General features: G+C 37.7%; 2 protein-coding genes across 3 annotated transcripts in view; one reads left to right on the top strand and one right to left on the bottom strand.

Moving 5' to 3' along the window:
* ABHD17B (abhydrolase domain containing 17B, depalmitoylase) overlaps positions 1-7,849 on the bottom strand; it is an 18,139-nt gene extending 10,290 nt beyond the window's left edge. Inside the window, exon 1 of one of the 2 annotated variants that reach the window (XM_034410245.3) lies at positions 7,253-7,849. The gene's annotated coding sequence lies outside the window, so the exon portion shown is untranslated. Of the gene's footprint in view, positions 1-6,808; positions 6,944-7,252 lie in introns of those variants that run through there. The other variant, XM_034410246.3, reaches the window with a different exon arrangement.
* C2H9orf85 (chromosome 2 C9orf85 homolog) lies at positions 7,427-26,682 on the top strand. The gene is made up of 4 exons (XM_034410247.3): positions 7,427-7,994; positions 20,539-20,645; positions 22,620-22,733; positions 25,255-26,682. The coding sequence occupies exons 1-4, from the start codon at positions 7,893-7,895 to the stop codon at positions 25,394-25,396; spliced, it is 465 nt and encodes a 154-aa protein (XP_034266138.2). The 5' UTR covers positions 7,427-7,892; the 3' UTR covers positions 25,397-26,682.

Genomic DNA, 26,682 nt, shown 5'->3' with positions numbered 1-26,682 from the left:
ATTATTGCTAAAACAGCCACCATAGGACTTTCAAATCAAAATTTTGATTAAGAAGGAATTAGTGTTCTAAGAAAAAAGCTTTACTAATGGTAAACTCGTTACCTTTTGTTTCTGAAGTGGAACATTAAATAATACCATTAGGAATGTTATTCAGCTTTCCACTTAATAGCTCAGTTATAAATCAACACAACACTATTTAGAAACCATTTGTAAGTTGCAACCAACTTAGGTATGACAAAGCAATGATTAATGCAGATGTGACATTCATAATAAACTGAAATTTTAAGTGTATTTTTTTTCATAAACTGCCAATATATTGCAAAGCTTACAAAAAGATTTACAAAATATAACAATGGTCAGACAGCAAATAATAGAGCAATTCTGGTAAAAGACACCTTATGCACAGAATAGTCCACAAGCTGAAATACCGATTTGAAGAGGTCTTTTGACTTAGGAGAAGAAATGGTTTTCATTTGCCTCAATGAGACTAATGATTTTATTTTTAATTTAACTCCTTTAAAGTCTTTATGTTGTTAATTCTTTAATAAGTTCAAACAGGGAAAAATGACTTATTTCAAAATAATACTTGACAAAAAGATTCTAGTGAGGATTTTGGTATATAACTGCTACTAGCAAAACAATTCTAATGCCACTACAAATTAATACACCCATTTACAAAATGTGACAGATAAAAAGGATATATACAGGTATTCATTTGTTAATGACCATTTATTCAGCTACTGGTCTAAGTTACAAAAACACTGAGCACAGAGACTTATGGCTAGTCCTCAAAGTTGCAGCCATTGCAGTGTTCCTGTGGTGGGTAACATGCTTGCAATTTGAGTATTTGGCTACCAATGCACAATTACAACAGTTGTAGCACCTCATGATCACCATTTGCAACTTTCACTGCTGGCTTCTGACAAGCAAAAACAGTCACATTGTGCTTAAAAAGGCTGCACAATTTTCTTAAGAACCACAACTGGAACTGCTGTCATAGATTGTTGTGGTCACATGATTTTCAACTTTACATGTTTAGTGACCAAGTTCATTATCCCAATTATGGTCATTAATAGAGGACTGTTTGATTATTTATTTATTTATTTATTTATTTATTTATTTGAATTTATGTGGCCACCCACTCTCTCTCAGTGACTCTGAGTGGCTTATAAAAATATAAACACAGTAAAAACAATACTCCCACACAGATACCCTGGCAACATCAATCAAACAGATAAGTCACTTGATGGGGTCCATCCCACTCTGGGTTCCCCAGGCCCATTAGCGAAACCAGGGGTTCAGGGCCTTATGAAAGTTTCAAAATGGAGAACAATCTAATCTCCCCAGGGATGATGTCCCAAAGGAAGGGAACCACCATGGGGAAGGCCCTTCTTCTGGATTCCATCAGATGTACCTCCTTAGGAAAGGGGACCCACAATATTCCCTGCTTCACCCTCTCTCTGAAAATATCGTCTTTTCAGATAGCCTGGTCCCAAACCATGTAGGGCTTTAAAAGTGGCAATCAGCACCTTGAGCTGCAGTGGCACAGTGGTTAGAATGCAGTATTGCAGGCTACTTCTGCTGATCACCGGCTGCCAGCAGTTTGGCAGTTCGAATCTCACCAGGCTCAAGGTTGACTCAGCCTTCCATCCTTCTGAGATTGGTAAAACGAGGACCCAGATTGTTGGGGGCAATATGCTGATTCTAAACCGCTTAGAGAGGGCTGTAAAGCACTGTGAAGCGGTATTATAAGTGCCACTGCTATTGAATTGTATCCAAAAGCAAGTCAGCAGCCAATAAAGCTCCTGCAGGTGGTGTGACACATACATACATCTGGGTCTGCACAAAACCACGCAGGCTGTCTCATTTTGAACCAATTGGACCTTCCAGATACTTTTCAAGGGCAGCCCCATGTAGAATGTGCTGTAATAGTCAAGATGGGTGATGACTAAGGCATAAGTGACTGCGAGCCCCCTGCATGTGTGCAGACAAAAAGCCATAGTGGGCAGGAAAAAGAACCTGGGTTTTTGTCTAATATCGATTACCCAATGATAACCTTGATTGAGCCACCAAGAGTTTTTAAGCCGCTATCTCCACCTAAGGAAATGCTGTTTGACTAAGTAATACAAATGTTGCTAAGATACTAGGTGAAAAATATGCCAAAATCTAGAAGCCAAGTATTTTATAATTCCAACAGCACACCACATCTATTTGTTTACTTTTTACTAGTACATCATGCAAACATTTTAAACAAACTAAATTGTAACTTTAAATCACAGTATTAATCATGGTTACCATGCTTGAACCATACTTTTTAATATCTAATTTTCCTGAATCCATGAAACAATCATGAGACACCAGCAAAAGGAGCAGTCACAGACAGGAACCATCAGGGTTACTATGCCGAATTCAAACACTTTTGTCTGTTTTATATCTGAATACTGACTACTTATTGTTTTCAAAATGTCTGGCTTCACACATAACTTTGGGGACCAAAGTGGATTCTTCATTTTGTTTGGCATTTAATTGGCTTTAGTTTGATTCTGCTTCAACTATGGGATTGTAACTTCTGTTGTATTTTTATTGTTGTTCTTGTAGTAAAGTTTTAAAAACCTTATTTATTAATAGCGTTGGTATCTTAAAATACATCACTGCATCGAACACCTATTCTAACCAGAACACATTGTACCAAGAATGCGATGATCTTCCTTAATAATAAAGCTTTTGATAAAGCATATATATGTGCATTTATTCCTCCCCCTTGAAAAACAAGAACCTCAGGAATTAAACAAATCTGAACATAACTGAAGTGTCTGCAGTTCTTCTGTCTAGTTTCTTTGAAAAAGTAAATTGGATGCACAATAAATCTATTTCTCAGAAGTCAAAGGACATTTTATTACAGAACTAGCAATGGTACTTATACAGTAGCAAATGTCACACAAAATATATCACAAGACTCCAAAACAAATTTACAGACAAAGGAGAAATTTAGATAGAAACAGGAACTTTCATTTTTGGCAAAGGAATTTATTTAGTTTTAGACAAATGAATTTTAACTAACATAATTCAAGTTATATTTTACTGAAAAATGATAAAAATGATACTTTCTAAATGTATGTTATGTTCCATAACTATTTTGAACAATAAAACCCATGGAATTGCTGCTTGGTACAGTTGTATTCTAGCAATTCTTGCTCTACTAGATTGCTAAATAACTTAAGATATTAAATCTGTTTTTCTTTATTGAGCTACTTACAAATTTAACACATGTGCAATATATGCTGTATTAAATATGAGCTGGTGTAACACCTTTGCATAACAAGCAATCTGATAGCAGCACCCATGATGCTAATACTACTTCCTTTAGAAGTGTGACTAAGAAGATATATTAAAGCAAGCTATACTGTGACACATTTTCACTATGCAGTTAGCTCAGCAATGTGCATGCTTAAAAATAGAAGCTAATATTTTCAATACAGAATTCAGAGATATTTCTGTACTACTGATTAAATGAAAAAAGACTATTTCATTAAATACATCTTTTCTCACAGCCCCATCCATTTATAAGAGTGACTTCCATTTGAATGTTTGATAGAACCTGAACAAATAGTAAATGGAAAGATTATAGATCAATCTTGCAACCCAATGAATTCTCAAAAATTACATTCTTTTTAGTTCAACAGAGTTTATTCCAATGTGTGCATAAGATTATAAAAGATGGATCTTTCATGATTTTAGGTGCATTCAAAAAAAAAAAAAGAGAACTCATTCTAGATTTTTCAGCCTTCAAATAGCAGATAATGTTCTCTGATATTCCAGCCACAGTAATGAAAGACTAGTTCTTGCTTTGAAATTACAAAACGTTTGCTTAAATTTTATTCCTCAACTTCTAAACAGACCTATGTCATGAATCAGAGAATGAGAAACGAGTATACACAAAGGCCCTGACCTTACTGTGACATATTATACCGACAACTCCAACCTTTTCCCTTAGTCATGTGATATGACTTCACCCTATGAGTGAAACAATCAAGTTATCACAAAGGCTAAGTGGTGCAAAACAAAAAGTACAGGTAGTCATCAACCTATGACCACAATTGAGCCCAACATTTCCATTGCCAGGCAAGGCATTTGAGTGAGTTTTGCTCCATTTTATGACCTTTTTGCCACAGTTATGTGAATCACTGCAGTTGTTAAGTGATCATTATGGTCATTAGTGAATCTGGCTTGTTGAAAGCCATCTGGAAAGGTTACAAATGGTGACATTACCCCAGGACAGTGCAACTGTCATAAATACATGCCAGTTGCCAACCACCCAAATTTTGACCGGGGAGATCCTGCAATGGTCATAAGTATGAAAACCAGTCATAGGTCACTTTTTCAGTGCTGTTGTAACAAATGTATCCCTAATTTTAACGCCAATATTTTACCAATCTTTCAACAAGACACAGGAAAGACATTTATTTTATTTGCAAAGAATGAGGGTACTGTATAGCCACACAATTCCATTTTAACAATATTGTGAAACAGAAGCAGTATATATCTTTATCTTCAAGTTGCAGTAACTCCACTATTCCTCACTGCAATGTCCATTATAATAATGAAGAATGCTGAGTTGCACTTTTGTGGCTTATTTGCCAGTTTGCCTATATTTAACACTTTTTCATATTTCCACTCAAAAATAAGTCTGTCTAGTGGCAATCAACTCGTTAGCTTATTCTATTTAGCTTGTGAAACATACTTTTAATTAAACTATATAATGAGTATATCACATTTAATGAAAGCTTCTGCACACTGAATATTTATTACACTTATATGTCTGCCAAACTGGAAAGACTCAAAGTAGCTTACATTAAAAACTCAATGAAAACAACCAGAATGCAAAAGGTATTTAAAAAATTAAATGACACCATTGGGAAATACATAAAAAAAGTTTCAATCACCATAAAAGCATCACAAACACTTCATCCTATGGCCTGCTCAAAGTCACTTTTTTGCGCCTTTTAATGTAGAGCCAGCTTTGTGCCAAATATTTAGGAGGAGCAACAACAGAGAAGGTACACAACTGGATCCTACAGGATGTCATTGTTTTACTGAAAGGATCTGAACCTACCTACTTAGTCAGAACCTACTGGATGGGAAAGGAAATTTAGAGAAAAGCAATTTCATAGATAGACCCAGATAACACTGTGTAGTCAAGGGTAGATAATTAATTTTCCCAAGGGGCCACGTAAGAAACTGGGACTGTTGTGGAGGGCTGATCCAAATAGGGCTGTGAAGGTGTATAGGCACGCATGTATGCACATACATGAATTGGAAAAAAAAAAGCAGTTGCCTTCAAAATAAAAGCAATGCAGTTGTATTGTGAGCATGGCATACACTTATTTACATTTGATTTCTAATTTCCAATTAACCTCACATGGGCTAGATAGGGACAGCCAAAAGATTGGCCCAAGGCCGTAAAATGCCCAGGTCTGTTGTAGATAATACTTTGAATTCTTTTCTTAGTTAAGCTTCAGGGAACTCTCATGAAACTAGGTTTAGTCAGGACCAATTTTGTTTTTGAAAACCTTATTTGTGGGAAAGAAGTACTTTTTTGGCATAGTATGTTGTGGAAGAGAAATATGTTGATATTGTATTTTTCATTTTTTTCTCACAAATATTTTTCTACAAACAATGTACCAGAACCTGGGCATGTTGAAAGTCCTTTAATAAATAATAAAGCTAGCATAGCTAACTTGAATATTTTGCACTATTTCCTCTTAGCCATTCTTCCTTAGAATGCAATGAACACGTCATCAATATGGAATGTTAGGGTCATGGCATACAGATTAACAAGAATATGCATTTAAAATAAACTAGAGGTAAAATATGAATTTGTTCCAAGTGTGGAGTTGGTAATGTACACATTTTTTATTTGAGCAAGAATAGTTTTAGACATGCTATGCAATATATTTAAAAGTATGTGTGTTTGGATGATTATATGCTATCGAACACATGGGATAAGCTATCAGAAGACATAAGCTAGACTACATTATTACCCTGACAAAATGTAAATCTACATAGAGGCTTGATTTGCTTGAATTTTTAACCAATAGACCCTTCCCCCCAAAAAGTTTAAATAGTAGAATAACTTAAAGAATTTCAACTAAACATGTAAAAGAAACACATGACAGCACTGATAAAGAGAGAAGCACAATCTACCCGCTCATAACAACGGAAACCCCATCTTGTAAGGTATGTTAGTCATTCCAAACTGGTCTCTTTACACCTTCAAAAGGCTAAGGGTTAGGAAATCTTTAGCATCTCAATAAGAATCAGAAACCCACTCGTTTATATTCGTTTAAGCCAGGAGTATAAGCCTCCAACAAAAAGTCTTTAAAAGAACAGAGTACAGTATAATGCTCCAAAGAAGTTCTCATCCAAAAAGACGTCTTCAGATCTTACGAAAATCCAAACAGGGTCGCAGGAGTGGGGCGAGGCTCGTGGGAAGAAAAGCTTTGTTCAGAATCACAGCCAGCACTACTTGGCGCTTTTCTATCCCTTAGAACAGTATGCCTTTCATCCTCTCTCCCTCCCTCCCAAAGCTGCCTCGCATACAAAAGAAGGACGAGCACAGCGCAGGTCATTCTCTCCACCAAGACCCAGAGTTTCCCCCCACCCTCTCACCCCTCCAGAGCGCACACACACACACACACACACACCATTTAACAACCCCCGAGCTCGCCTCGATTTCTCGGCCTCCTCAACACGGCCAGACGAGCAACCTCTCCCCCCCCCCCGTTATATAGGCCGTGACACTGCTCACACCGGGAGACGAGACGAAGCTCTTTCCACGGCACCCCGAAACTTCGCGAGCAGCCGAAGGCGAAATCAAGGACTCCAGTCCTGGCGCCGCACTGGAAAGCCGGCGTATTGCAGAGGAGAGGAAGAGATGAAGCACCGGGAGGAGGAGGGGGGAGAGAGAGATGGAGGGCAATTGCGCGCGCATACGGAGGAGAGCGCTACCCACTCCACGCGGGACACATTTCGGGGTCCCAGCAGAGCGGCTCCGGTTCCCAGAGCTCTCCCGGCGTCCTCGTCCTGATCCTCCCGGGACCGCAGTCGGCTTTAATTATACCTCAGACAAGCAGCCCTTCCCCACCTCTTACTTTGGTCATGACTGCTGGAGAGACACCGAGGCCACTACCTTCGGCCGGCCTCCCCCCTCCCCATTCCTTAAACCGAGGAGGCGACAAAGAGGGGGCTTTACCTCCGGACTCGCGTCCGCAGAGACCACACGGCCGGGTCCAACTGCCTAGCTGAGCGGCGGGCGCGCTTCGGCGCTCGCTCCCGGCTCGCGCACAGCGTTCGGCCCGTTCCGGCCCAGGCTCTTGAAGCGGCGCCGTTCGAAAGCCGAAAGATTCAGTTAAACCGAGCAACCGCCGAGGCTCCAACGCCGGGCGACGGCCTAAAGCGCCGGCTCGAGTTCCTCCCTTCCTCTCCTCAGCGGCGCCCAACCTCGGGGGGGAAAAAAGCAACAGCAACCGAAGCTAGAGCGCGGCAGAAGCTCCGGTGCGCGTTCCGTGGGAGAAAAAAATTCCAACCCGCCTCACGGGGAACTAAACAGAAAACAAGCGAGAAGGAGAAGCTGAGCTATAGAGCCCTGCCAAGCGAGGCGAGGGGCGGGACTTAAAGCCTCTCTGACCGGTAGCCCTCCAGAGCCGACCAATAAAATTACGCCTCTCGGCTGCGTGCTCTTGTCAGATTTCCTGTCAGGAAGGCGGGATCTTCTTCATTGAAGCCAATCGCAGCCGCTCTGCCGCTCGAGGTAACCTGAGGCGCTTCAACAAACCTCTTCGCCGGAAGTGAGGAGCCGGTTTGCTTCCGGACGAGGAGAGAAAGCATGGAAGATGAGCTCGCAGAGAGGGAACGTATCCCGGACGCGAGCTCAACGGCACCAGAACGCTCAAGGCTTCCGGAATGACAAGTATGACTCCAGCGCCCAACGTAAGGTATGAGGCCGGGTTTCAGGAGTCCACCCTCCCCACCCTCCTCACCCTCCTTTCGCCTCAGAGCGGCAGATCTCTTCGTGAGTCGATCAAATCTCTTGGATCCCGACTAGTTTTTTTTTTAATTTAGATGCGCAAACCCCCAAACTCAGGGATGGGCAGCTGTGGCAACTTTCTGGACTTCAACTCCCAGAATTCCTGCGCCGGCATGGACGTTACAGGGCGTAACGTTGTCATAGTTGCCCACCCCTGTCCAGAAGTAGTTTAAACAGTAAGGGGGTTTCCTCCCTCTCTAGGAAGGCGGCCTGGAAAAGAACTTGGGAGTTTCAGCACTTTTGGAAAATAATTAGGAGGTTTTCGTGCAGTTATTTAAGAGTGAGAATGTGTGTGCCTTGAGCAGCTGCTAGAAATCTTTGATCGCACCTGGTCATTTTAATGTTTGTCTGTTTTAGAGCACACATGCACGTACCTTCATTAAAATGGTCTGGCTAAAGCAGACAAACATAAAATGACCAGCTTAAGGTTGAGAAAGCAGCGTTTTTTTTTAAAATACACTTTAAATACTCATTACTGTAACCACCACTTACGGTAATATGCTACAGTTAAAGATGTTGCATTAAATCAAGCTTAAGATAGAAATTGGGTGTGCTTGGTAGATACCCTTACTAATTTATAGTATGCAGAGAATGGGAGGAAGTTGTTTCACTTAAAAATTAAATTATTCTCTTACTTAAGCCACTAATTGGCCATCCTTTAGAAAAGAATCAAAACATACTAAATAAGTACATATCAACAAAATAACCACCTTTGCAAAATCCTAATTGTAAAATCTATGTTTTTGTTTAACAAATCAGAGCAACTTACTATAATGCTAAAGGGATAAAAACAGTGTCAGGTTCAGTCTGGATTAGTCGGATTTAAGCAGTATTAAAATCAAAAGCACACTAATAATTTAACCCCTGGTACATTTGAAAGGACATAGGTTCAGTGGATATAATTTGGATCTGATCCAATATAAACTCATAATGGCAGAACAGTACAAATATAATAAATATCAAATTGAAATTGAATGGCCTGCAGAAGTCTGGAACAGTAAGAAAGTTTATATTAGGAAGAATATCAAGTAAAAAAAGTTCTCTTCAAATCCTAGAGATGTTTTCGGGATGGTAGAAGAATGTGTTCAAAAAAGCCCCTGATCGTGATCAGGAGGCATCTTAAGTGCCTAAAATTTCAGTCATAAAAATGTTACTTTTCTAAGTAATTAATAACATTTGTGAAAAAAAACAAATATGACTATAAAATCTGTACAAATGTAAACCATTAAACTTTGGAATAGCTAAGTTCATTTGCAAGTGTTAGCTATTTTCAAATTAAATCTCTCAAAGCCAATGACTACTTACTACATATTTCTTACTAGCATCTAATTCTAGGCAATTTTGATAAATATTTTTACTTTATGTATTAGGCCTGAGAAATATAACTTCCCTATCATTGACAGTCTTGTGAATTAATGCAATTCTTAGACACACTGAATTTTAACCAGAAATGAGGTTAGAGTGTCAATCTTTTTTTAAATCTTACTGGTTTTCAATAGAAGTGGAAGAATAAAAATGACTAAAATAGCAGGTAGCAACATTTGGATGACCTTATTTGGGCAGAGAAATCATGACTGGTTCTTACTTGTATAAGAAATGATAGGAAATATGTGGGCTCTTGGCTAGAGTAGGAAGTAGAAAGAGTATCCTGGAAAAAAAGGTAAATTTATTTATTTTATTTATTTATTAATTTAATTTGTATACCGCCCTTCTCCCAGAAGGGACTCAGGGCGGTGAACAGCCAAAATTAAAAAACATACAAATGCAAAAGTTAAGATAATTAAAAGAATTAAATCATTGGCTACCCAAATTTAAAACCCCAAATCCATAAAATTTAAAATCCCAATTAAAAAACCATTTAGGCTAGGCCGGCTTGATGAAATAAAAACGTCTTCAGGGCTTTACGGAAGGTCCGGAGGTCCGGGATCAATCGTATTCCAGGAGGCAGCTCATTCCACAGGGCGGGTGCCCCCACAGAGAAGGCTCGCCTCCTGGGGGCCGCCAGCCAACATTGCCTGACTGACGGCACCCCGAGGAGGCCCTCTCTGTGAGAGCGTATTGGCCGGTGGGAGGTTATCGGTAGCAGCAGGCGGTCTCGCAAATACCCTGGCCCTAAGCCATGGAGCTCTTTAAAGATGAGAACCAACACCTTAAAGCGCACCCGGAAGACCACCGGGAGCCAATGCAGCTCGCGCAGGAGAGGTGTTACGTGGGAGCGCCACGTCGCTCCCATAATCACCCGCGCGGCCGCATTCTGCACCAGCTGGAGCCTCCGGGTGCTCCTCAGGGGGAGCCCCATGTAGAGAGCGTTACAGTAGTCCAGGCGTGACGTAACCAAGGCATGAGTGACTGTGCACAAGGAGTCCCGATCCAGAAAGGGGCGCAACTGGCGTATCAGGCGAACCTGATAAAAAGCCCTCCTGGCCACGGCCGTCATATGCTCTTCTAAAGACAGCCGTGTGTCCAGGAGGACGCCCAAGTTGCGAGCCCCCTCTGTGGGGGTCAGTGACTCGCCCCCAATAGCCAGCGATGGCACCAGCTGGCTATACCGGGACGCCGGCATCCACAGCCACTCGGTCTTGGAAGGGTTGAGCCGAAGCCTGTTCCTCCCCATCCAGACCCGCACGGCCTCCAGACACTGGGACATCACTTCGAGGGCATCATTGGGGTGGTCTGGGGTGGAAATGTACAGCTGAGTGTCATCAGCGTACAAATTGCTTCTGTTGCAAGGCAGTTATGTTTTGTGTTTGTAGAACTGCGAGGAGTTGGGCTCAGCTCAAGAGCATCATTACCTGTTGTATGATAAGAGGCTGAAAATATAATGTGAGGTTAGATTAGATAGTAAAGTCATCTTCAAGATGGTTACACAAAGAAGTATGGCTGTGAACCCAGCCTTCGTATTTGTTAATAAGCACCCTTACAATACATATATCACTGTTAAAGGAAACAAAATGGATTCAGGAGAATTAGAATATAGGTGCCATGAAGCACATATATATGCATGTGTGTTCTATATCAGTATATAAACATGTACAATTGCTTTTGTTCCAACTAGAAATAAAGTTTGTGTGTTTGCTTTCCCATCCTGCTGTCCTTGGCAGAGGACTTTTTAAAGCCTAATTGGATTGGTCTGTTCTGTATTTAGAATGAAAATGGTTAACTGAGGTAGATGAATGAGGGCATGCATAACTAGGATGTGTACAACTGCTATATCTGTTACACATTCCCTTAAAATATTGTGCAATATAACTGTAGCTATTAGATGAAAATTGGCTTTTTTGTTACAAATTAACTGCTTTTTCCATCAGGGCAAACACCTGCCTATTACCAAATTCTGCTTTCCACTTCCTATATATTAGATGCCTATAGGAAGTCTGAAAACAAGTTATGAGTTCAAGAATCCTCTGCTGCTGATCCATAATAACTAGAATACACCACGTGCTTTTGATTTTGAAAGCCCTAAATATTATTTCTGTAAACTTTGGTGAGTCAGTCTAATCATTTTAAAGCTGCTTTATTTTTTGATAGGCAGTTTCAATTATGTGATGTCAGAAGTACCGTATATGTTTATCTAGCCTACATCTGACATCATTCAGCTTCCCTGGATTCTAAAGTCAGATATTTATACTGCAATAGCAAAAATGATGTCATTGTATCTTCATTTTGTATAATTTATAAAGCTTTATCACATTCTGCAAATGATAGAAGAATATAGGTGTTATGTTATTGATGCCCACGTTTACGTAATTTGCTGATTTTGAATGTATGTTAAAGTCCATTAAAAGATCTGTCGCTTTTTCAAAAAATGCTTTATTTGAACAAGAATGTTGTAGCCAATAATAATGTGGGGTTTTTTTTCTGTTTATTATTCATTGTCCACTACTGCATACAGATGGCATGATCACTGCACTTTAGAGAAACAAATATTTGTGTACTGGAAACAATAGCCCAGTTTGGTCATACTCCTAAACAGTATTAATACTGGAAGAGCCAGTTTTAGCTTTGTGTTTAACAAGTAACAAAGGTGGAGTGTCATAACCTATGGCAAATAAAATAGGTAGTTTAATTACAGAACAAATGTATACCTAAGCACAATTCAAAGATAGCTGTAGGCTAATGTATAAATAATTTCTTATTCACCTTTATTGCATTGGATATTCAGTCTGATTTGTGCACTGGAAGTATTTAAAGGAAATGCTTGTGTTGTTTTTACTTTGTATAATTATAGAAAGGCAGTGAAACCCATCTATAAATCTCAAAAGAAAATATAGTCACTGATACGGAACAAACATTTTAAAAGATAAATAGGAGAGTCATTGTGAAATATACTTTATATGCCACAGTTGGCCTATTTAAATTTCAGTTTCCTCCTATGAGTCAGTGATACGGCACAACTATGGCCTGCTTACTTTTAAAATTTTTGTTCATGCATCTTTCTAATGATAGAATTCACATATTTTTCCTCATGTATTTTCAGTGGGTTATTTTCCTGTGGCAAATAGTTGTAAATAATAGTTCAAGAAGGTTATGGCTTGGCAAGAATCATGGCTATATTTTAAAAAGTCCTGACCATCTGTTGTTCAAAACTGATGTGTGCTAAATGATACAGTGTTAGAAAAACAAACTGATGTGTGATTATTTAAGTCCTTAATTAGTCTGTTTCTTCACATGTTTGCATATTTTAGTGGTTAAACCATTTCAACTCAGTCCAAATTTGTGTCACTTTTACTCTTGAGGTCTACTGTACAGGGAACAGAACAGGAGAATAGTAAAATATCGATCTGTTACTAGGGATGTATTTGTGTAGAAATAATTTTCATGTCTGTTTAGTGTTTCCAGACCAAACTTGATCAGATCAAACTGGTAATAATACAAATAATGAGTTAGATTATAGTGTATATATAATGTAGTACACTACCTTGAATTCCTGTCTCATGTATCTTAAACTGGAGTTTGGGTGAAACCTGTATCATATTAGTTGATTTTGTTTCCCAGTGGGTTTTCATTTCCCTTATTTCTATATCCCTCTAGGTCTGCTTTTGAGACATGGTAACACTTCATGATATATTTTGGGAATGAATGGGAAACTACATTGGAGAAATTACTTTCATAAATAAAAGCATGACTTGGATATTGTCCTTTCTGTCGTCCTAAGGAACCAGAGTATGACTTCTGTTGGATGCTCATGTGATAGTCAGCTGTTTTGAAAATAGCCTGATGCATATGTTAACTTCTTACACTATTATTGACTTTTAGAAAAAAATAGAAATTTGGCTGGTGGCTTCACATATTCTGATATAGATTTTTTTCCCCTTTGGAGTATCAGTCAAATCATGGCATCTCCTTTGCATATGTGTCTGCCTGAGATCTTCCTTCCTATCCTATTTTATTTATACTCTTCTCTTATATACATATACGCCCAGACAGGGATAAGCACACATACAGGCAAAGGGTTATTTTTCAAAGGGCAACATAAATATGTTGTAATTAATAGAACAACCTTAATCCTTTTGTCAGGGTGAATATAGGTTCATCTATACAGATTGAGAGGCTGGAAAAGCAAAAGAAGAGAGCAGATATCAGCACTCTTAAGCAGATCCATTGGCAGCATATCTTGCAATCAGTAGCTCTACCTAAGTCAGGGGTGTCAAACTCAAGGCCCGCGGGCCAGATCAGGCTTCCCCCATTGACTTTTCTGATAAGCAATCAGAAACCAGCTGGGAAGGTTGCAGATGGTGATCACATGACTCTGGGATATTGCAATTGTCATAAATAAGTACCAGTTGCCAAGCACCTGAATTTTGATCACATGACCATAGGGATACTGCAATGGTCGTAAGTGTGGAAAGTGATGTCACTTTTTTCAGTGCTGTAACTTCAAACAGTCACTAAATGAATGGTTGTGTAAGTCAAGACTACTTGTGCCAAAACTAGCTTCCAGATACAGGTAAATCAAAATTGGAATAGGAAGTAAATGTCAAACAGGAAACGAGTCATAACAAGTGCAACATCAGCTTTTATTCATTGTCTCACATGGCATTGCCTGGAAATCCTATAAATAGCAGCCATGAAAATCTACAGTCTGAGTCATGGTTTTGTTTTATAATTGCAATATTTTTTTTTTTTTGCTATTATTATTTGCTATTAAAATAATGCACTTTGGCCTTTCTATAGATTTTGTTTTGACAAGTTACATGATTGATATTTAAATAGCTGTTGGAAAAAGTATACAATCGGTTTAGAACTGTACACTTTGGCCATGCCTTTTTGCATTCCATACATTCAGATATTGCAGGCTTGACTCTCTTTATTTAGCAAGAAACATTTCCTTTTTCAATTGTGATCTTATTTTTTATTATTTAGACTTCTATACCGCTTCATAGTGCTTTACAGCCCTCTCTAAGCGGTTTACAAAGTTAGCATATAGGTTATTGCATATTAGCATATTGCATTAGCATTAGCATATTGCCCCCAACAATCTGAGTCCTCATTTTACCCACCTCGGAAGGATGGAAGGCTGAGTCAACCTTGAGCCGGTGAGATTTTTTTTTTTTTAATTTGATTTATATGCCGCCCTTCTCCGGAGACTCAGGGCGGCTTACAATGTGCTAAGCAATAGCCTTCATCCTTTTGTATATTTATACAAAGTCAGCTTATTGCCCCCACAACTGGGTCCTCAATTTACCTACCTTAGAAAGGATGGAAGGCTGAGTCAACCTTGAGCCGGTGAGATTTCATCTGCTGATCTGCTGAACTAGCAGTCAGCTGAAGTAGCTGCAGTACTGCACTCTAACCACTGCGCCACCTCGGCTCATAATAGTCCATTATAGTCCATTAATGGGATAGTAAAGAAAAGCTTGATCTGTTTTTATTCTCCCAAAGAACATTGCTGAGCATCATAGATTTATTTCATGCTTGGCCCTGAACTCTCTTTTGAAGCTTGCTGTTTGTCTCCCAGAAATATTAAAATTGTCAATGATGCTATTGTACTCCCAGGAATATATAAAATAGTAGATACTCTTATTTTTATACATAAATTAATACAAAACACTTTTTAGAGAAAGAAGGGTTATAGGTTCACTCACACACGTCTTTCCTAGCAGCCTTCTTTAAATAAATTAGGGGTAGGTGACTTCATCCTGAAACCTTTAGTGGGGAAATCAGTTAAATCATTCACAGATTCACAAATTTGTGTAGCTACCTTTGTTTAGGATAGTGTAGATAGTGCTCCCTCCTTCTCCCATTATCCACTCCTCAATAACCAGGTGTGGTAGGTGGAGCTAAGAAGGAAAGTCTGACTCAAAGACACCTACTGAGCTTGCATGGTTGAGAATGGACTTGAATCTGGGCCTCTCTGGTGCCAGTTCTTTATTTCAAGCAAAGTAGTATGTTCACCCAACAGAATATGGTAGGTACAAACTGGCACATGATTTACAGAGTGTGATGGTGAATATCCCAAAGTATTTATTGTATCAAAATATATGTAGATATATGAATATATTTTGGAAAGTCAGATGTCAAGATGAATGTACATTTTCTTGGTTAGTTTTTTAAAAAATCACAAAACACAAAATTATGGGAGAAGTAATATGTCAGCTGATTTCTTAATTTTTAATATATATTCAATGAAAATAAGATATCTCTGTGGAGAATAAATATTACTGATGTTTGTTGAAAACCCTAAATCTTTTTCATATCAATGTAAGTTTTGTACTGCTCCATCATTACCTATTCTGGTTTTGATGGTCCACATTTAGGGATTACTTATTTAGTATGCGTTCAAACTTACAACAGTACTGAATGAGTGGTAGTTATGACTGGACCTCGTGGTTAGGGCCATCTAGCATTTTTAAATAATTTTTCTGTTTTTGATTCATAAATAATTGTTAATTTTTTATGGCACTCCTTAAATTAATGTAGGTTGTTTAAATGTTTGACAGATATCATGGCTGCAGGTTACTAGAGATAACTTTAGATTTTATTACCCTGTTTTCCCCAAAATAAGACATCCCCTGATAATAAGCCCAATCGGGCTTTTGAGCGCATGGCAATAAGGCCAAGTGCTTATTTCAAGGTTCAAAAAAATATAAGACAGAGTCTTATTTTCAGGGAAACATGGTATCATTAAAATTTTACTGGCTTGTCATCCCCCCACAAAAAAGGATTAAGCTCTGTATACTAATGATGTATTTGAAATAACATGGGAAACTGTCAGGCTGTCAGTGTTTAATTTATTTCAGTATTGTCAACTTTGATAGACAAAGGCTTGAAGCACTTAAGAGGCCCTGTTACTTACGTCTGGAGTTCACATTTTGGATAAAAATACTACCACTTCTGCCTTTCAAACCAAATGATGTGGGCATATTCATTACTTAATCATACTACAGTACATGAGAGACAAACATTCTATGCATTTCTTAATTTTTTCATCTGTTTCTCTTACCACAGTCAATTGTCTTGAATAAGATGTTGGGTTTGGACTTAGTTGAAATTCTTAACTGACTGTTAAATTCAAGTGATACCACTCTTCTCAGTTACCCTGATAAATGGGAATTATTTTGACAAAAAGTCCAAAATCAAGGCAAATGCACTATGTTTTGTAGACATAGTGTCACTAGGTAGTAGCAGGTGCATGTATATGGAAAACATGATTTTGCAATTAAAACTATTCTGGCTATACACACAGGGTCAGTCGGTGCCCTGTGTGGATATAACAACTATACAGAACAATACAAATTATCTCTACAATAGAGAGCTTTGGACTTTACTCTATAAAGCTCAATAGATTGAAATCAGCATCTTGAATTGAACTTACGGGAAGTCAGGGCAGCACCCTCAAAATAGTTATTGTTGAATCATCCTGTATCTATCAGCAGGTGGACTGATGCATTTTGTACCAATTGCAGTTTTGAATTAATCTTCCAGGGCTACCTGAAAGAGAGTTTACTGCAGTAATACAAGGCTTAAAGGACATCTGGCTGTGTTCACATTTCTATGTATATGCACAACATCTTCTCTGGCAGTGCTAGCAGAAATGTATTCATACATACATAGACAAATGAGAAATTTCAAAGCTTTCCACAGGACATGGGTGCTTTTATGATGTCGAATAGATGTGTTTTGCTATGCTACTACACTTTGCAAAGCATGTGTTTCGAATGCTTTGCACAGCCATAGATTATGGTTCTTAATAACAGATACACAGATGAAACAAATGTGGAATTCAGACCACAAATGTTCAAATGTCACTTTTGGTTTTTTAGCAGCTCACCTGTTATTCACTGACTTTCTGCACGTATAAAGCTATTGAGCGTTATAATCAATAGATGTAGAGATAGCTAACAGAGGGACTGTTAAAGCATTTTTATCTGCTTTCCTTTCCTAAAAGACTCATGTTGCATATCCCTATGGAACATACCTCCTATTCATTCTCAGGAGTTTCATAATTTCTTTCTTCACTCAGTTCAGTCTCCTTTTCTTCTAATTCAGACTTATGCAGTTCAGGGACTTATTGGTCTCACTTTCTCTCCATAATGGAGGACAGCACACTGTCTCCTGGTTTATAAGCACTACACCAGACTGACTCTTCTGGTTTTTCTGTGATCATGCTGTTTCCTAAATAAGCTTCAACTTTAATTTTCTTTTATGTAAATATCAGAGCAGAAGTTATATTCCTAACTACATTGTTAAACTATTATTTCTGCCACATAAAGCTATCTGTTGCCCAGGAATAAGCTATTGGGCCCAGAGTAGAGAAAGGTTTAAAGATTATGAAAAAAAAGGAGGAATTTTTTTGTTTCGGTTCACAAATGCTTACCTGTCTGCAAGATGGACAGATCAATAAGGTAGGATGGGCGGTTGTAAGGAGAGCAGACAATTGAGATGCTGAACAACAGGATGCATGCTTCAGTTCTGTAGATTAATTTGTCCCTTTTCTCTTAAGAATATAGTGATTGTGTTTGCTTCCCAGAGCTATATATGTGAGATGGCAGATATATAAATGTAACAAATACAATAAAATAAGCATATACCTTGAATCCAAGTTAATATCCTTTGCATTTGTTCTGTGCTTTTTGTATCACGGAGAACTGAAAAGTATTTGCTCTTGGGCCTTTTCTCTTTGGCTCTCAAAACAAGGAGTTGAGTAGAGTAAATCCTACTTCAGGCTTGAGAATGCCTGCCAACAAATTACCAATAGGATTACCAATGCATTCAGCAATTTATATAATTTAATGGTTAATGTAAGGAATTTTTTTGTCACTTCTGCCACTGCCTTCACTTTTTTCTTAAATTAAAGCAGGAAGGGATATCCATTAAGACACACATTTCTCTTCAGGTAATCTCTTGTAGCTATGTGGAGGTAGGGATAAGGTAATATATTTTCCTACACTTCTGTCTTTCTTTTCATTGCCTTCTTCATGCTTAAATGGAAGAGAGTTGGCTGATGTCTTACAGAAAGCTTTTGAAATTAGGCCAAGGACTGCATTAAATTAAGCTGAATGCACTAGATGGCTCAACAGCTACTGGTTGCCCTTCCCTGATGTAGAGCCAAAGTGATGATCTGATATCTTCCTGCAAAACAATAAGAGTAACTTATTTAGAGCCAAGAGAGAAGGGGGAGTGGTCTGAGGTGGTTTCCTCAGCCATACTGACTAGGCATGCTAGGAATTACAGTTCCAAGAATCTGAAGGGCACCAGATTAGATAGTTTTTTATTGTGTGATGCACAGTCACATGCACAATGATTAGGTGGGTTGGGTTTACTAGTACTAATGACTCTAAAGTTCTTTAGTATCTGAAAAAGGGGCACTCTCTATTGGATAATATGATTTTATCATTTGCATACAGCAGTAGACTTAATGTATGCTTTATGGCCCACAAAAATCATAAGAGGAATTTTTAAACACAAACAACCCCACACTTTAATTTTCCATTGAAGATAATGTGTATTTCTGTACCTGAAATATGAGCTTCAATCCTCAGAAGATTCTTAATTGCTATAAGTTTCAATAATTCAGAAGTAGTATTGATCGTAGAGATGACACTTGGACTCCAAGATGGGCAAAGCTCTGCCTTTCTTTGGAGACAACATGCTGTCAGTCTAACGTCATATCTAAATCAGCATTATTTTTTTTATTACACATTCTTGATCACCAGAATTACTGACATTATCTTCAAGAGCCAGGACTGGAAAATTTAAAGAAAAAGAATATTTTGAACAACTATGGTGAAAGGGGGGGAAATGAAAGAGAAATCCTAATGAAAGCCATAATGCTTTGAAAAGAATGTTTTTGATATAGATTCACAAGTTTGATTAGATAGTACTATTTAAAAAATCATTTTAGGATAATAGGAAGAGTGTTGCTCTGTGTGGTTTGTTCTACTTGAGATAGTTTAGGTCATCAAGGGCAACTTGATGATTTTTGATTTTTTTGAAATAGTGTTGTAGTAAACGTATTGAATAAATACATGGTAGTTACTAACAAATTCAGCATCTATGATATAAAAATTACCTGTTAATCTTGACTGAAAATGATTTTGGGCAAAGAAAGCTTACGCTTTTGTATAAAGCTCTTGATTTTAGGATTAGAATAGCTGCCAGGTTCTGAATTGTACAAATCTCTCCTCCCTCCCTCCCTCCCTCCCTCCCTCTCTCTCTCTCTCTCTCTCTCTCTCTCTCTCTCTCTTTTGATAATCCGGTGGAATTGGGCTATTATAAAAAGGTAAAGCACCGAATAAGCTAATTATCAATAGAGTTCTATGTACCATACAGGAAAAAATTAGACCTAATATTGTGCTTTCAAGGCAAACGTGAGTGTTCAAGCTTTTTGAAGAGTAATCTCCGATGCCATATGACCTTTTTTAAATTCAATCTGAGGGATTTCCAGAAATGGACTGTAAAATGGCATAAAATAAGCATGTATGTTTAAACTCAGAAATCTGACTAAAACTCAGAAATCTGACTCAGAAATTCTGAGTCAGAAATAACAAATCTTTGGCTATAATCCAGAGAATTACTTGAGGTACATCTAGCAATTATATTCAGAGTAACTTTATTTTATTAACAGTATCATAAAACTGAATTTGTTTCTCATGATGTTGGCCTAAAGACGATAAAGTCAAATGATAAATTAATTCTTGCTCTAAAATCTTACTAGGTAGCTTTTCTCAAAATAATCTGGAAAATCAAACTCTGAATTTAAACATAATTCCTCATGCCTGTCCTTTCCATGAGTTAATGCCTAACAAGAAGGCTCCACAGGAATGACAGGCTGCTGATACATTGTAACAAAAATTGTGGGGTAGGAAATACATGTTTTGTAGTTTATATCTAGCAGTAGAAAACTTTTACTAAAAGTATTTTTAAAAAACAGGCAAACTAAAATTGAATTGTTACTGATTTGAAGGATGACTGCATATCCCTAAATTTGATTTTTCAACTTTTTGTCATAGAAAATCAATGCAAAACACCACGAAGGGCTTTGTCAACACTGTAAGGAGGTCCTGGAATGGCGGGTAAAATTTAACAAGTATAAGCCATTAACACAAGCTAAAAAATGGTGAGTAAATTGTTATTGTAATATATTAAAAGCCATGTGGCCAGTCCAAGCAGATATGGAAACTTTTAAACAATTGTGGCCAAAGAGAGGGTAGATCAGACTGTGTAGAGTCCACCACCCCTTTTAAAGCGAGCAAAAATACTTTAAGAGTCAACTATACTAGAAGTATGCATTGTTATGTACTTCTGAAGCTTCATTAGTAAATAACAAGGTACACCAAGGAAAGATTAGCATAAAACCCTCCTTGCATACTAAAAACTGTAATTAAGCCAGAGCCATACAAGACTTCCTTAACCTAAAGTAGGTAAATAGTTTTAAGTATGAAAAGCTTTTTCAAACCTACAGTTGATCAATAAGTAACAGCGGTTCTTCCATTTTTTAGGGGCAGTTGAGAAGCAACCTCAGGAGGCTATGATTTTAACCAAAAAAACAGTGGGATGTGATCAGTCCTTTCCATGATAATAAAGGAAGCAATTTTGCGCAGCTTTAATGATAGCTTTTCTGTGACCCTTGTCTGTTCTAAGATTTTTAGAGGTGGTTTTTTTTTATTAAAAAAACATATCTAGGTTTTGTAACATGCATTTCTGCCAAGTGCATCACTAGGTGATTCATGCAAAGGAATTGTAAATAACCTTTGAGCTTAACTCTGTTTAAAATGTGTCTTATCAGTATTATTCAAGTCTCTATTTTCCAGTGGAAAGGAAGTGTTCAAAACAAGCATTGTGTCTTAATTCAGTCCTGTACATAGAACAAAGAAGAACATAGCTTTAAGAACCATCTGTACTTCATTAGGGATATTTTTTTAATACTACTAACAAAGTAGTGTGAAAATTACTCAGAGTTGCATTAATGGTTCTTGGCAAGCTAAAAAAGAAATCTTGCAAGACAGGGACTACCTGTATTTGCTACACATATTCCTCCTGCAACATGCTTGGCAAGGCCTTTAAACAGATTGGCTTCAAGTTCCTCTTACTCCTCACTTCCCTTGGATTCTTTTCAGTCAAGACACAGAATCATTTATGAATAGGATTATCTCCTGGCCAGAAAAAGAAAAGCTCTATGATCAGCTCTGGCAGTTTATGAATATGCCTGATATAGTTGTTGCTAAAAAACCGTGGAGAGACTGGTTGGCAACTGCTATTAAATATTTAAATCTGTCAGTTTACAGTTTTAGTTTCATTAGATACTTGAAAAATTAACTATTTTTCTATCAAATGGTAAATATGGCCAGAGAAATGGACAAAAAGTTTAATGAAAGATGCACTAGCATATAAAACAAATATGCCCTGGTATTGTGAAGTCTACATCCATAATCTAATCCACATTTGGAAGTAATTTCCAAATTCTTTGTTCTTGAGTTGGATTTACTCCATACGAGAATACAGTGCATGATGAAATTTATTTAATAAAAAGATTGAACTATTTTGTGTATCTCTGTGTTTTAAGATCAAATTGTTGGGGATTTTTAAAATACTTAAAACTAATGAAGATTAATTGTAGATAGATATTTTTATGCACAGATTGAATGTATGGTTAAAAATTATTACTGGCTATTTTAAACATGTATATGATAAAGTATGATCAGGTGCTACCAGTTTTTATCAACTGTATAAACAGAAATAAATTGCCATATTATCTCAAAGATACATTTGTTTTATTGCCACTTTAAAATTTAAATTGGTATCTACTCAAACAACATATTTTAAGAGCAGTTAACAGTTTGTTCACGAACATTATGAAACTGAGAATTCATAAGGAATTAGGCATTACAAACTTCATTTTCTTCCCAAGAAAACCTGTCCTACCATCACCTGCGTTTCAAAATTTCTAAAAGTCTTTACAAATAATATCTTTTTTTTAAAGTATATGATACTTGGAAAAATTCTATTTATGATTCACAGGTTGCTAATTTATAAAGTTTTGTGTCAAATAGCCATATGAAATATTTTAATTCAGCTTTAATTCTTTTAATAGCACAAAATGTCTGCAAAAGACTGTAAAAGATTCTTACCATATTATCTGCAAGTCATGTGCCTGCGAACTACAGCTGTGTGCTAAATGTGGAAAGAGGGAAGACATCACGATTCCGTAAGATTTCCTGTAACTCCATAAAATTATTTAATGATTACCTTATGATACCTAATAATTCTGCCTGTCCTATGAGGTCATTAAGAGATTGCCTGTTTAAGATCTTGTCACCAGACAAAGTGAGGGGGACATGGGGTTAGAAGCCAGGACATTTCATCTGTGGGAACTGGCAGGAAGTCACAAGTCATTATGCAAGGTCCTCGCTTAATGACCCATGATTCTCACTTAACTATGGAAACAGGGAATGCTGGGATTACTATTGTTAAGCAATCATGACACCACCACATCACTTAGTAATGGAAATTTCGGTCCCAATTCTTACAGTTAAGCAAGAACGTGCTGTACTGTGTTGTATACTGCCAGAGTCATTTGATCTGGGTTGCATACCTTTTTTGTTCAAGCTGAGGAACGAAACCCCTTGGAAACTGGGTATGTACTCCTACACCTGGGATTTACCCTTCTGCTTGGAGGGGAAGTAGAGGCAAGTGCAAATGCAGTGGAAGTTGAGTATATAATATTGTTTTGATTTGAACTTTATAATCTATGATTTTGATAAAATACATTTTACACATACATTCTGTATGTACATACCTATATTAGAAATTATGTTGACCAACCTTACATCTGATGCTGTGAAAACATGATGGCCTTAAAAACAAGATGACAAAATATTGTTTCGATGTTACTGTTTTAAGCAAATATAATCATGAATGGCTGTACGTGAACATATGGAAGTAGGCTTAAGATAGAATGCCATGAGACTTTTACTTTCACTTTGTGATCTTCAGCATATTTTGTTATATCTTTAAGATAAGGTTCACAATTCTATATGATCTAGCTGTGAATATAAAGAGATTTCATAAAATTCAAAGCTCAGAATAGTAGTTGACACCAGAGAAGGCAGAATCAATATTCAAAAGAATATTGATAACAAGAGCCTGTAGTACAGTGGACTAAAGCACTGTTATTAAGACCAGATGCCTGCAATTACTGCAGGTTTGAATCTCACCAGGCTCAAGGTTGACTCAGCCTTCTATCCTTTCAAAGGTAGGTGAAATGAGGACCCAGTTTGTGGGGGCAATAAGCTGACTTTGTATAAATATATAAAAGTATGAAGGCTATTGCTTAATGCATTGTAAGCCGCCCTGAGTCTCCGGAGAAGGGCAGCATATAAATTAAAGCAAAAAAAAAAAAAAAAAAAGAATTCTAAGAGGCTAGGACCATGATGGTGAACCTATGGCACACATGCCAGAGGTGGCACGCAGAGCCCTCTCTGTGGGCAGGTATGCCGTCGCCAGCTGCTTTTCTGGTTTCCGGTGTGCACATGCATGCCGGCCAGCTGATCTTTGTGTGTGCCGGAGCCCCGGAAACTGAAGACTAGCTAGCCAGTGCGCATGTGCACACTGGCTACCTGATCTTCGGGTTTCCGGCGTTCTGGCACACCTGAAGAGCAGCTGGCTGTCACACGCATGCATGTTCCAGTTTGGGCACTTGGTGCCGAAAAGGTTCGCCATCGCTGGGCTAGGATATGGGACTGAAATTAATAAGAAGAGAGGTATGTAAATTAAAATGTTGTGTTCAGGTTAGGAAAATATAGACGTAAGTATCAGATTAGGAGATCTGGCTTGGGAATGATATGGTAGAACAGGATCAGGGTATCTTAATTGACCGTAAAATCATTGTGAAACAACAGCTACTAAAAAAAGAAAAAAAGAAAATTAAAGGAAGTTTGATGGGTTACCAAAAGTAACAATTCCATTCCATTCAACATTAGGTCAAATTTGAAATACTGTATCCAGTTCTAGATGACTTAATTTAAGAACAAGTTTAATGAACTGGACTGTATGTTCAAGAGAAGAGCAAATAGAAAGGTCAGTAGCTGAGTACAAAGAGGTTTTTTTTTTTCCTTTTATCCCCCAGGCCTGTGACATTTACCTTTTCCTGGGGTTCCTTGCCCAGATCTGTTGTAGCTCCCCTTCATTGTCTCTGTAATTCTTCAGATCATTCGCATTTCCAGTTTGAGATGAATATTGTTAAGTATTGTTTCTCTAAACCGTTAAATAATCAGCATTTTATCATTTAGAATTTTAAACATTTAAAATAGTATTTAATAATATTTTCTTTCCTTTGGTAAGATATACACATATTCACAAAAATATATGGTGTATTTCTACCAATAGCCTACAGCTAAAATTATGGACGGTTTTGCAATGTGGAACATTAAATGGTTTTAGATTTTGGCAGTGTGTCATTATGGAAGCAGATGGTATCTCTTGTGTCACTGGTGAAGTGCTGCATTGTAAATGAACACTCTAGGTAGAAAAATGTTATGCCTGTACTGGCATGTCTCCTTAGCCAACCTGAGGGATTACTTTGCTCTGTCTGCCTCGCCAAGCTCCAGGTTACTGTCTGTCCATTCTTACATTAGATTTGTGCCGCATGGGGGAATACATAAAAAATCATTTTCCTTTCCTACCAGTAATAAAGCCTGACAAATATTACTGTCTTTCTTTTTTCATAGAATTCAGACAAATCTGCAGCATACCGAACAAATGCCTTCCCAAAACCATCAAAGACAGAGTAACAGAAAGGATGTATTTGAGAAAGATGATGAAACAAATTTAAGTGGCTTGGAAGATGAAGATCTGGATTTACTCACATAGCAGATTAAAAATTTAAACTGACAACTACAGGGATCTAAACGATTTCTTCAAAACAAAGCTTTTAGGCATCGTTTCATTTCTTCCTAAATGATTTGTTGGACATTTTTGCGCTGTGTGGAGTTCATGGCATCTGGAAATAGTTTTCACAAATCTTATGATTCTGTTTTCTTCAAATTTGCTTAAGCGTTCTGTTGTTAATTTAATAAGTTAAATAGCAACAGGTATGGTATCCTGTATCTGACTTCAATGTATTTGTTGTTTCTCATTCTTTTCCTGACTCCTGTGCTTTCTTTCAGTCACCTTATTCCTTTTGTTTATAAGGCAAGTAACTTCCCACTTCAATTTTTTTCTTCAACAATTGTTGTTTCATCTTTTACATTTATTTCTGCATGTGTAGTACTTCCTCTGCCAAATTATTGTCTTTAATGAGGTAACAGCATCACAAAATCACTAACGATTTGGCCTAGAACCCTATCATATTAGAGGGAAAGCAGAGCTGGTCCATCTCCTTGGCTAAAGGAAAAAGGGCTTCACCATCTTCAGGGCCACTCATGCTATTGTTTCTCCTCTTGTTATAAGGAATCATAATAGAACATTGGAGGAGCTTAAACTGCTTCTGCTTCTTTTTCTTCTTCCTTTTGTCTGCTTTTCTTCTTGCCTCTTCTGCCATTAAATTGTTTCTCCCTCAGCCTTACTTTAACACCACTGATCTTGTAAAGCATTGTAAGAGCATTTTGTAACACACGGAATAAAACACATAATAAGCAGAGGCCAGTCAGATCCATTCTGTGACTCCTATACCCAGAACATGAAAGAATCTAGCCCTTTTACTGCAAACCCTTTGCACAGTGCCTAAGTGCCAGGATCCCTGGTGGTTCAGTGGTTAAAATGCAGTATTGCAGGCAAACTCTGCCTACAGCCTGGATTTCAATCCTGATGGGGCTCAAGCTTGACTCAGCCTTTCATCCTTTTAGCCTTCCAGGTAGCTAAAATGACACAGATTGTTGGGGACAATATGCTGACATTGTAAACCGCCCAGAATGTGCTGTAAACTACTATGGGACTGTATATAAGTCTAAGTGCTATTACTTTTGCTAAGATATAGTGGTCATACTGATAAAGATAAAAAACATCAAGACAAGTAACAGATCCTTTCTAAACTGTAATTACTTTCATTTGGAAAATGAATTGTCAGATAGGAAAAGGAAACCAGGTGCTTTACAAGAAATACGTTTTGTATCATTCCTACCCTTGGTTTGGAGAAAATTAAAGAAATTATAATATTA

Source organism: Pantherophis guttatus, chromosome 2 (assembly GCF_059756535.1).
Source record: "Pantherophis guttatus breed Tessera chromosome 2, ASM5975653v1, whole genome shotgun sequence".
Classification (NCBI taxonomy): domain Eukaryota; kingdom Metazoa; phylum Chordata; class Lepidosauria; order Squamata; family Colubridae; genus Pantherophis; species Pantherophis guttatus.
The sequence above is the reverse complement of the archived record's forward strand: the minus strand, read 5'-3'. Positions and strand labels throughout refer to the sequence as shown.

What these genes read in the sequence shown, in the direction of transcription:
- C2H9orf85 (XM_034410247.3), top strand. Translation starts at nt 7,893, where the DNA reads ATGAGCTCGCAGAGAGGGAACGTATCCCGGACGCGAGCTCAACGGCAC. An exon ending in TTAACACAAGCTAAAAAATG is followed by an intron (nt 20,646 to 22,619) that starts GTGAGTAAATTG and finishes TTCTTTTAATAG; the next exon opens with CACAAAATGTCTGCAAAAGA. An exon ending in AGGGAAGACATCACGATTCC is followed by an intron (nt 22,734 to 25,254) that starts GTAAGATTTCCT and finishes CTTTTTTCATAG; the next exon opens with AATTCAGACAAATCTGCAGC.